This window comes from Rhinoraja longicauda, chromosome 22, assembly GCF_053455715.1.
Source record: "Rhinoraja longicauda isolate Sanriku21f chromosome 22, sRhiLon1.1, whole genome shotgun sequence".
Taxonomy (NCBI): Eukaryota; Metazoa; Chordata; class Chondrichthyes; order Rajiformes; family Arhynchobatidae; genus Rhinoraja; species Rhinoraja longicauda.
Genome location: NC_135974.1, coordinates 30772367 through 30784915, shown reverse-complemented (window position 1 = coordinate 30784915; position 12549 = coordinate 30772367). Strand labels below are relative to the sequence as shown.

The 12549-nt window shown below is 39.8% G+C and overlaps 1 protein-coding gene across 4 annotated transcripts in view; it reads right to left on the bottom strand.

Annotated features, from left to right (window-relative positions):
- The window catches only part of rtel1 (regulator of telomere elongation helicase 1), an 84090-nt gene that overhangs the window by 39001 nt on the left and 32540 nt on the right, over nucleotides 1-12549 (bottom strand). For all 4 annotated transcript variants that reach the window (XM_078419029.1, XM_078419027.1, XM_078419028.1 and 1 more), the window contains 9 exons: nucleotides 11814-11888; nucleotides 11357-11438; nucleotides 6824-6956; nucleotides 6094-6207; nucleotides 4660-4700; nucleotides 3277-3362; nucleotides 2508-2585; nucleotides 2272-2349; nucleotides 767-913 (listed from right to left, as the gene is read on the bottom strand). In XM_078419029.1, coding sequence (XP_078275155.1) covers nucleotides 767-913; nucleotides 2272-2349; nucleotides 2508-2585; nucleotides 3277-3362; nucleotides 4660-4700; nucleotides 6094-6207; nucleotides 6824-6956; nucleotides 11357-11438; nucleotides 11814-11888 — 834 coding nt within the window. The remainder of the gene's footprint in view (nucleotides 1-766; nucleotides 914-2271; nucleotides 2350-2507; nucleotides 2586-3276; nucleotides 3363-4659; nucleotides 4701-6093; nucleotides 6208-6823; nucleotides 6957-11356; nucleotides 11439-11813; nucleotides 11889-12549) is intronic.

The following is a 12549-nucleotide window of genomic DNA, read 5'->3' as shown; positions in this document are numbered from 1 at the left end:
AACCCTGTGACATGAGAGTTGCTCCCATGGGGATAGAAATTTAGATCTTATCCACGTGCAGTGTGATGTATCTGTGTGGTGCTCTTTATTTTTCATGCTGCTTTCTTATGAAAATGTTGTTAGAACAGTACAGTGGATTCCTACCAACAGTTAGATGCTTTCACTTTAATGAATAAAATAAAGGAAAATGTGAGATGGCATTGGCCTGGTTTATTATTGCCGCTTGTATCAAGATGCAGTGAAAAAGCATTGTTTGCAATCAAATCATACTAAACACGAGTCCAATCAAGCCCAGCATGAATACAATTGGTGAAGCGAACAAATACCAAACTGCAGATATAGTGCTACAGCATTGTAGTGTTATAGTTACAGGAAAAAGGTGCACAGTCTGTGATGAGGTAGGTTGGAAGAGGAGAAACAGAAGAGCACGAAAGGTGGGAGGGGAACTGCCGGCAATTATTAACTGGTTCAGCAAGAAGAGCTATATTATAAAGCATGTCCAATGTCTAAAACATTGCTCATTTTGCACAAATCATACAACACTGACTATTTTTAATGAATGATTTTTTCAAACAATGGTATAAAGTGCACATTTTCATAAATATATTTACTCCAATCAATTATCATAAATGCTGAATAGTGCATAACTTTACCAAAAGAAAATAAATATTTATGAAGGCAAATCTGTTACGAATAGAGTAGTTTGATTAGCTTTACTACACAATGAGCCATTGCTGGTCATTGCGTTGAGGAGTGGCTGTTGTACCTTAACATTTCCAATACATTTTCTTCTCATTTCATCAAGGAATTGCATCTTTAGTATTATTCTGGGGTCCATTCGTGGAGGAAACGGCAAACCAGTGACAATTACACCCCGTCCATTCATGTCAGCAAAATCCAAGCCTTCACTGGCCTGCAAAGCGCAAAAGTCATAATAGAGACGGTAAGAGAAAATTTTAAATGGCAAGCAAATTTCTCAATGTACGGATGAATTGTAATTAAATGTATTCAAATGAGACCTAGGAAAGTGAGATGATTATTTCCCACCATTTTGACATGAGATCCAAGTACTATTGGAGGAGAGAATGCTAATCTACTTCTTACTTACTGCTTACATTATTTTCCATTACATAGAAACATAGAAAATAGGTGCAGGAGTAGGCCATTTGGCCCTTCGAGCCTGCACCGCCATTCAATATGATCATGGCTGATCATCCAACTCAGTATCCCGTACCTGCCTTCTCTCCATACCCCCTGATCCCTTTAGCCACAAGGGCCACATCTAACTCCCTCTTAAATATAGCCAATGAACTGGCCTCAACTACCTTCTGTGGCAGAGAATTCCACAGATTCACCACTCTCTGTGTGAAAAAAAACTTTCTCATCTCAGTCCTAAAAGACTTCCCCCTTATCCTTAAACTGTGACCCCTTGTTCTGGACTTCCCCAACATCGGGAACAATCTTCCTGCATCTAGCCTGTCCAACCCCTTAAGAATTTTGTACGTTTCTATAAGATCCCCCCTCAATTTTCTAAATTCCAGCGAGTACAAACCGAGTCTATCCAGTCTTTCTTCATATGAAAGTCCTGCCATCCCAGAAATCAATCTGGTGAACCTTCTCTGTACTCCCTCTATGGCAAGAATGTCTTTCCTCAGATTAGGAGATCAAAACTGTAAGCAATACTCCAGGTGTGGCCTCACCAATGCCCTGTACAACTGCAGCAGAACCTCCCTGCCCCTATACTCAAATCCCCTCGCTATGAATGCCAACATACCATTACCTACATATAACTGCTAAATTTTGTATAAATATATTAATATTGGGCTTATTATTATTATTAATACATTTTATATTGGAGTTATCCCAGCACTGTGTCTTTTTTTTGTAGCCTGATCCACTGAGTTACTCCAACATTGTGTAGATTCTTTGGTAAACCAACATCTGCAGTTCCTTGCAGCTACATTTTATTGTTACTGGATACATTTTCGGTCAAATCATGGAAGCCTTTTCAGGACCTTGGGTTAGATTACTTTCAATTACTCATGCAAGTTCCCACACTTTGCTAATTACCTCTACCTCTTTGATATCCTTCCTAGAACATACTTCTTTGATTAGCCTATCTATTTTTGGGGGTTGGTTTTCCCTTTTCCTCTTGACAACTGCAATGTGTTGTCGGATAATATAGAAACACCAACAAGTTATAGTATATAGTTGCTATTGTTGCTCATTAATTGTGTAGACTACAGTTGCCAATGAATCTGGCTCACTCACCTTTCCTCTACAGACTGCACAGAACAAAGCTCCATTTGATTGTGGATTATTCACTTTATCATAGTACGCTTCGATAACCTGAAACGAATTTGCCATTAACAAGAAACAAAGATAGTGAATATCAGGGATATGAGAAGTGATCAGATAATTTAATTTAGGTTAGTTTGTCATTAAGTTAATGGAAACATAGAAAGTAAGTTCGTTAGTAGGAGAAAATGAAGTATAATTGATCAAACCTCTGTAAATAATCCTTTGCCTTTGACTTCCACAAAGATAGGCTTGATCTCCTCTATTCTACTGGAAATTCCTTCTTCCTGTTGGACAGAATAGTTTAGTTTAGTTTAGAGAGACACAGCGTGGAAACAGGCCCCTTGGCCCGAGTCCGTGCCAATCCCTGGACACTAACACTATCCTACATACACTAGGGACAATTTACAATTTTACCAAGCCAATTAGCCTGCAAACCTGTGTCTTTGGAGTGTGGGATGAAACCTGAGCACCTGGAAAAAACCCATGCAGGTCACGAGGAGAAGCTACAAGCTCTGGTACAGACAACATCCGTAGTCGGTATCGAACCCGGGTCTCTTAATGTGAAAACAAACTCTTTGTCACATAACCTGATAACAAAGTGACGTACGGGGTAGATTACACCAAGTGCCACAAACTCTGCAAGCTGATGGGCAGGAACCTTGTTGAACATGTTCTCAAACAAATTACATAAAAGACCAAGATATACTGTTAAAATTATTATATAAGCTGAATGTGTTAGCTGCTTCTCCTGCTTCTTTTCTGTCATAGCTACCAGGATGTTTTCCTTCAGAAAACTGCTAAAATGTAACAAACAGAAAGGTTGCAAAATAACACAACCCAATGAATCCATAAAGAGTAAACTTACACAGGAGATAAAAATACTTTTCCATATCAGCCCTGTCTAATGTGAAAAGTGAAGCAAATATTTGATTAACCTTCAAACAAAATAAAACAAGATGAAAGAAATTCACTCACCTTCCAATACTGCAGACTTTTTTCCATGACTGGATATGACGGGAAGAACACCAACAAACCATTTGGCACCACTCTGCACAGGTTTACTAGAAGTGAAACATGGAACAAAAACACTTGCATGAAATACATGCTTTGGAAAGTTACCTCATGCTTCCTAATTATTTTGGCAAGGTTTTGTAAAGAATCATTTCAACATACTTTATCAGTTCTGGAGAACAATCCCATACAGAAAACCAACCCTGTTGAACAGCTTCAAGGAAACGGGAGGGTATCTTTAACACGATTCCTCTTCCCAGTCACCCAACCTCCATGATGTTCATCCCAACCTAGAATTTTAAGATCCAAACTCCCAGTTTGAAACGTCATCTTTCCATGTCCTCCAGAGATGCTGCCTGACCCACTGCGTTACTCTAGCACTTTGGGTCCGAATTAAGTAATACTGTATTATCATGCCTACACTGGTCAAAGAGGTTTGATTTCCTCCACTAATAGAGATTAGTGAACCTGATCCTGACTCACGAAGATGGGGCAATGAGAAAGAGAGAGGTAACAAGCAAAAAAAATTCAAACAGCATTGAAACTGTAAAAAGTTGTAATCAATTAACTGCTTGCAATTGCTGTTACAGGAAGGACACATCACCAATTAACAAAACATCTAAGGGAGAGCTGGATATATTTACTCAGTTCGATGCCTCAACTGAATACAAACAAGAGCAAATTTGCTAGTTATAAATGCTATCTCGGTTTTGGTAATGGTAACCATGAGCATTTGATGGCTCTGGGTCGGTGTTTGTGGATTTTAGAAGGATGAGGAGGGTTCTTATTGAAACCTACCGAATAGTGAAAGGCCTGAAGAGAGTGGATGTGGAGAGGATGATTCTAGTAGTGGGAGAATCTAGGACCAGAGGGCACAGCCTCATAATGAAAGGATGTTACTTTAGAATAGTGAAGAATAATTTCTTTAGCCAGGGTGGGGAGTGGGGGGGGAAATCTGTGGAATTCATTCATTCATCAAGAAGCAAAGTCATTGGGTATTCTTAAAGCAGATATTGATAGGGGTCAAAGGCATCAATGGTTTGGGGAGAAGGCAGGAGAATGGAGTTGAGAGGGAAAGATAGATCAGCCATGATTGAATGGCAGAGTAAACTTGATAGGCAGAATGGTCTAATTCTACTCCCGTTTCTTATGGTCTTATGAAATCAAATGCTTGTAAAAGTCAGTGTAGTTCAAGAGTTCATCAATGAAGGAAACCTGTCCTCCTTAATCAGTCTGGCCTACCTGCGACTCAAGAATCGCAAATGCACTTGAATCTTAACTTCCCTCTGAAATGATGTAGGAACAGTTAGGAATGTATAACAAAACAAAAATAAAATTACAACTTACCCATTGTTTTCCCTAGGGAAGACATGTACTCGGGTGTAAATCTACACAGGGAGAGGGAGAAGTGCTCATTACCAAGAGCCATAAAATTTATATGCCAATGCATTTTATATGCGAGTGTTCTCCATCATAAATACACAAAGCTAACTAACTACTGTAAAAGGAATCAGTGTTGGTGCTCGGCTGAACTCAGAAAAACAATTAAATTAACACAGAATCTCAAGTTACACCCTACTCCACAACTATGCAGTACTGCTAAGATTCCAAAGGTAAATACTGAAATAATTGGTTAAAACTACATTGACAACTTTTCTAAACTTTTCATTGATGAACGAACACATCTTAGACATATCCTGTTTATGGACTGTAACTCAGCCTTCAATACCATAATTCCATCCAAACTCATCTCCAAACTTCAGGACCCAGGAACCAATTATCCCCACTGCCAATGAATCCTCTGCTTTCTGATCCATAGACCTGTCAGTGAGGTTCGGTGACCATACCTCCCCGCAATAACTCTCAACATTGGTACCCTGCAAGGTTGTATTCTCAGTCCCTTTAAACCAGTCTGAAGAAGGGTTTCGACCCGAAACGTCACCCATTCCTTCTCTCCAGAGATGCTGCCCTTCCCGCTGAGTTACTCCAGCTTTTTGTGTCTGTCCCCTTTAGACACCTTTTTCATCTACGATTGTATGGCCAAATCTGTCTTCAATTCCATCTATGGGTTTGCAGACGGCATCACCGAGGTAGGCCAAATCACAAAGAATGATGAGACAGATTACGAGAAAGAGATAGAAAAAAAAATATTCTCCTTTTCTTCTCCTTCCCTGTTCCGCAAATGATCTTCGACCAGAAATATTAACTATATTTATAATTCTGCAGGTGCTGCCTGAACCGAGGAGCGTTTTCTTTTTATATTTCAGATTGCCAGCATTCGCGGTTTTGTTTTGATTTTTAGGTCTCAACATTCGTCGTGGTTTGAAGATGTTGTGGAGGCAGATACGACCGTGATATTTAAGAGCCTTTTGGATAGGCACATGGACATACATGCAGGGAATGGAGGGATATGAATCAAGTACAGAGAGAGGAGATTATTCTAACTTGGCATCGTGTTCTGCAAAGTCACGGGCATTGTGGGCTGACAGGCTCGTTTCTGTTCTATGAACATGTATTCAGCACATAGGAATCTACATTTAATTCAAAATGTTTAGATATTGGTTGTGTTGCCGTCACAGATCAGCAACAACCACCTCTTACGAATCATAGCAAGGAATGTGAATTTTCAGACTACCCAGACTGGAAAAGAACTTCAATCACTGACACATTGTGCAAGCACAAGTCAGCAAACGGATTTAGTTTGAAAATCAATATAGCCGCCTGTCAAGTAAGTTATACCAATATTTTATTTGTTATGATATTAATGGATTTGTTTCCTACCTTGTGTTGTATGCAGAGCTCAACTGTACTCCATCAGGGCCCTTTGGAACAATCCCAATCCATATCTGATGCTTATCAATTACATGAGGATTTTCCAGAGTTACAGGGAAAGGACTTGAAAATATATGGCAGCGTTAATACAAATTTAATACTGTTGCACATTTGTATTTTTGTTCAAATAATAAATTTCCTTAACATTAGCAAGTTTGCATTACATATCAATTAACATTAAATATCGATATTAACAATATTATTCCAAGATTTGCTTGCTTTACAATGAAGAAGCATTTATTAAAAACTATTCCCAACTTAGTGAATTTTTTTGGAAGTCACCAGATGGTATATTTAAAAGAATGAGAGCACTTCTAATTTTCTATTACAGGCAAGAACTACATAAAGTAAGCAAATATTATTCTTTCAAATTAATATTACGAAGCACATTTTTTAAAACAAAATAATTGGTAAATGTAAGTAAACATAAAATGTAATTGATGAGCCAATACTGCTCCTATAACTTAAGAACATAAATAATTGACCCCTCAGACTCCTAATTACTGTTTCATTTGATACCAGTTCTGAAAAAAAGCTGAATACATAGACTCACTAAACTTTAAACATTAAATTTATTTTATACATTTAAATGGCAAACCATTTTCAGGTGATAATGTGAAAAACAAGACAAAGAGTTGAGTAACGCGATTCTACACGTCTCAGCAATCGGACGACTCACATTTGCATTTCTGATGTGAACGAGGACAGCGGAGAAAGAGTGCCACTTGTGAGGATGATGGACCGAATCCCTTGGCGAACCAACTCAGCCATACTGTAGCCAGGGGAGAAGCACCAATAGCTTAACGTTTTTCCTGTCAAAATGGTTATGCATTTAACAAGCAGATACCAAAAAAACCAATTAAAGAATAAATGTAATACATTCAAATACATCTCAAAAAGATGCTATCAGATATACTTTAAAGAAACATTTAGACAGATACATGGATAGAGTGGAAATGGACAGGCCACAATTCTTTGTGACGCTTTTACATGTCCTTTCTACAATTACAATACTGAGGAATATACTCAAACAGAAACTGACACAAGGATACAGTAAATAAGAATCCCAACCCGAAACGTCACCCATCCATTTTCTCCAAAGATGCTGCCTGACCCGCTGAGTTACACCAGTACTGTGTGTCTATCTTTCGTATAAACCCGCATCTACAGTTTATTTTATCACAAGGATACTGTTGTTTATTGTACCCCTAGTCCTAAATACTGGAGCTGCTCCCCAACAATCCCATGACAGTACTTGGACTACCAAGAGTGCACAAGTTCAAGAAGGCGGCAGACTTCAAGGGCCGTTAGGGATGGTAATAAATGCTGGTCTTGCTATTGATACCCTCGGAACCATTGTTTGAATAATAAAAACAAAGAAAAATGATAATGATGATTAATTTGCAAAATTTGAATGACATGCCCAATATAATCTGGATACAGAATTTATTGTCAAAAATATATAACATGCATCTATTCATGCAATAAACAAAGTAGCTTTAAATGGACTCAAAGATTGTTTTAAAGATTAATTTATAAATATACATTTCACAGTGCATATCATGGGAACTATGATTTTTTTCCTAAAATTCTATTATCATGTAACAAGTCTTTACTATCGTACATGACCTATGTATCATTTAAAACTCAAATTAAAATTCTGCTTCAAAATTCAGAAGCTGCATAATAATAAAAGGGTCTTATAGCCTTTGCTACGATACATATTAATAATTAATAAAAGACATACTAAAAAGCTCCTACTAAACAGTATATCTATCAGAACTCTTGGTCTTTTCTCATAGCCATTCATCACCTTCTGCTTCTTTTTTCCAATTTCCCTTCAAGAATTTCCAATCACGTATGTCTCATTCACTCTCTGAAGTCAAGTTTCTCATGTTTCGTGGGAACATTATTTTACTCCACAAAAGTTTGAGATTTTATATTGATGTTTATAGGCTTTTAGTGCTCCAGCCAATTGTAGTAAATGAAAACCTTTCATCAGAGAGTTACATTGTTAGAAATACAACTCTCAGACAGATAATTTGCAGCTTGTGAAAATGCCCAATTTGTGCAATCCATTATATAAATAGTAACCCAGATATTTTATTTCTGAGATAAATGTTGTTTTGGTTTATTTGTTCATACAAGCAAATACACGCAATCACAAACTGTATATTTACTGAATTACTTGCTCTGGCCAGACCACAGCAGTGGCCTCAATCTGACCAAAGTTATATTTCAGTATATCTGCAGTCACTTAAATCTAAACCAATAGTAGGTTGCCAAAACAATTCCAAGCCCAACACACAATTTCACATCTTTGGTGAATTCTCCAATCAGGCATTATAAACACCACTAAGCACCGTGTAAAAAAATGAAGCTCACAGATTCCAATGAGACATTTGATGGCTTATCTCTGAAATCACATAAAGGACTTTTCCAGCAACTTTACTGAATCACTTCTAAGATGATGCTTTTTTTTTTGTGTGTCGGTGTTGGGATGGTTTTTTGTTGTTGTTGTTGTGTATGTGTGGGGGGTGGTGGTGTGGTGGTGGGGGAAACCTTTCTCTTTTAGGTCTCTTCCTCACGGCGCGGGGTGCGGCTCGGCCGCGGGGCGCGGCTCGGCCGCGGGGCCTTCCATCGCCCGGTGCGGCTCGGCCGCTGGACTTAACATCGCCCGGTGCGGCTCGGCCGCCGGACTTAACAGTGCCCGGTGCAGCTTGGCCGCGGGGCCTTCCATCGCCCGGTGCGGCTCGGCCGCGGGGCCTAACATCGCTGGTGCGGCTCGGCCGCTGGACTTAACAGTGCCCGGTGCGGCTCGGCTGCGGGGCCTAACATCGCTGGTGCGGCTCGGCCGCTGGACTTAACAGTGCCCGGGTCGCAGGGCCTAACATCGCCCGGCGCGGCTCGGCCGCGGGACATTTCATCGCTGGTGCGGCTCGGCCGCTGGACTTAACATCGCCCGGTGCGGCTTGGCCGCGGGGCCTTCCATCGCCCGGTGCGGCTCGGCCGCGGGACTTAGCTGCGCACGGCTCGGTCGCGGGGCCTTCCATCGCCCGGTTCGGCCGCAAGACGTCTCAGCGCCCGGTGCGACTCGGCCGCGGGGACTTCCATCCCCTTGCGGGGACTGTGCGGGTCGGTCGGGGACGAGCTGTCTGTCCGTGGGCGTGGGGAAGAGAGTGGAAGTTTTGTTGCCTCCATCACAGTGAGGGGGTGTTTGGAGTCACTGTGATGGACGTTTGTGTTGGGGTTATGTGTCTTGTGTTCTTTTTTGTGTGTGACTGCTATGTAGTTTCGTTCGGTACCTTGGTACCGAATGACAAATAAAGCTCTGTTGTTGTTGAATTTGAAATCAGAGAAGTCTGTTTTTATTTGTTTTACACAGGCCAGGATTTTTTTTAAATGGACCAAAAGTCCAATGTTAACAACAGAACCAAAATCCCACAGCCGATTCGGATGGTACCTGGCTGCTTTTCTCTAGGCTTCATGATTCTCTCCAGCTCAGTCTTCCTCTTTCATCATGGTCTCCGACCATATATTTCCCAATAGCCCTGCAAGTACCTCATGCCTTCCTTTCTCATTTGTTTCTTTCCAAGAGATGATTTGTTTGCACCAGGTGCAATTTCAAACTTGAAAACTAGGTTTTTTTTCAGATTTAGAACCAATTAAATATTTGCAGAACAATAAAACAACGAGCGGCAGAGTGAAACCAATTTGATAGTTGCTTCAAAGTGACTGTACATAGACAAAGTTAAACAATCTTCTGTGCTGTATCATTGTGGCTTTTAGTGTCTGTAGAATTAATCGGAACAGAGTGCTGGTGCAATTAAGCAGATCAGGCAGCATCTTTGGAGAATATGGATAGGTCAGGACATTTCAGGTCAGGACCCTTGTTTAGTGGTAAATGTTTTGTTGAAATTGTGTTTCCACTCGTTAATATGTTTTGAAATCTTCAATGTTGAGGGTAATGGATACAAGTGAATTCAGATTCACTTTAGGTCAGAACAGAAAAGAGAAGACCAGAGAGTAACCTAATAGAGGTGTTTAAAAATTCTGATAATTGATTGAATAGGAAATACAGCTCTGTATGAGGGTCCATGGGAAGAAAGAAGGGAGAAAAATCAAAATTAATAGTTATACGATAGCCACAAATAAATGGTTCCCCATAAACCACCTGAAACATTTATAAAATGTAGTGGAGTTATTCAGCTGGGCAAAACCATGTCTGCATGGCCTCTACTGCCAAAAAGGTTAAGGACAAGGGTATGACCACCTACATGCCCCACTCTAAGGTGCACTTCATCTTAATTTGGATATATATCCCTGGTCCCAAATCTTGGAACTCTGTCTGACATCATAACAAGAGTACTTTTGTCAGAAGAACTGCAGTGAGTCAAGGTATTGGCTCCCAGTGTCAGCAGGTATGGCAATAAATGTTAGTCTAGTTGGCGATGCCCACATTACAAAAAAGTGAATAGAAATATAAATTCTCCTCATCCAAAGAGTTATCATAAAGAAAAAAATATTTGTTGGCAACATCGAGTAGTTTAGGGAAATATCATAGAGTTAAAGGAAGGCTAGATACAAACATGGTGAAGAAAGGCATCAATACTGGCAAAGTTTGATAAAGTGAGTTAACTTGAAGCTTGCATGCAGCATCAATACAAACATGGACCAACTCAGTGAAATATTCTATTGCTGTAAAATTTTGAATATTTTTACTAATTGGTTACAGATCATGTATACAAAAACCCATGTTGTTAATATATTCCTGGATCTCTTAGAATAGTTCCTTCGAAGTGCTGACATTTGTTGCATTTTGGGAAATATGGCAATTACTTGGCCCACATTTAGACCCTCCACAAACAGAACATTTTAAAATAAATGTTACATTTTTACTGATATTATGCTCCATTGATAGTTGAACGATTCCTAATAGATTTGCAGCAACAATCTGCTGAAAGAACTCAGTGCATCAGGCAGCATCTGTGCAGGGAAATGGACAGATGACATTTTGGGTCAAGACCCTGCATCAGGTTGAAGATGAACATCCACAATGAAGGGTCCAGAAGAACGGTTTTGAACGGAAACATTGCCTGTCCATTTCTTCCCATGGATGTTGCCTGATTTACTGAGTTCCTCCAGCAGGTTATTTTTTTCCCCTCCAAATTACAGCATTTCCAGTCCTTTACGTCTTCTCAAGCATTTGTACCTTGTTTTCTTGTAACTGACGAAGTCCATAAATCGGTTCTCTGCTGTTTTTTGTTCCAACTGTTATCTGGGTGTATGTGGACCTATTGAAATTAAAAACTGCATTTACTCATACAGTAGTAAAATGGAAATGGCGGTTATGAAAACATTGAGAAAACTTTGTACATAAGAAAACAACAAACATGGTAAAATATTTCCTTCAGTTTAAGTGGGTAAGCAAATATACATAAGGAATACATCATTCTGAATGTGCAGGGTACAGTAATATCCATAATGTAACTTTCAGAATCTGGGTAAACTTGAACTCCACATTTCCAATATACCTCTTAAGGATATGAATAAGAGAATTGACAATTTTACAGAGCAACTAAACATTTTACAAAAGTCTTGATGATTTAGGTCGAGCAATAACATTGTTAGAATACGAACTGAAAAACAAAATAAAATTCAAAGATAACCTTGTAATGCTTGGCAGCACTCTGACCCATTGTTTCCGCAGTAGTACCCTCAGGAGGATCTATACAAAAAACAATCTGAAAAGAACGACCCATTATCAGCAAGACTGATTTATCACAGAAACATTGTGTTATCATCAGCGTTGTGCTATCTAGCAACAGTAATGCAGTAGGTAGAGCTGCTGCCTCTCAATTCCGGCACTGATTTACAGCGCTGCCTCTGTGGAGTTTGGATGTCCTCCCTGCGATCGCACACATTTTCCCTGGATGCTCATGTTTCTTCCCACATCCCAAGGAATTGCTGAGGGGGAGGGTGTTGGTACCCCTAATGTAGACAAGTGGTAGGGGAATCTGGGGGAGTTAACTGGCATGTGAAAGAACAGATTACAGGGTAATAAGTGAGGGGAATGGATTTAAACTGAGAGACTGAACAAACTCAAGTTGATAAAATGTGCTTGATTTTTCATTCCTCTGCATCTGATGATCTGAAACATTGATTCAGTTTCTCAAGAATGCCCCCTGCTTTGCTAAGCACATGTTACATTTATTTCAAATTTCCAGCATCTGCAGTTTTATAGACAATAGACAATAGGTGCAGGAGGAGGCTATTTGGCCCTTCGAGCCAGCACCGCCATTCAATGTGATCATGGCTGATCATTCTCAATCAGTACCCCGTTCCTGCCTTCACCCCATACCCCCTGACTCCGCTATCCTTAAGAGCTCTATCTAGCTCTCTCTT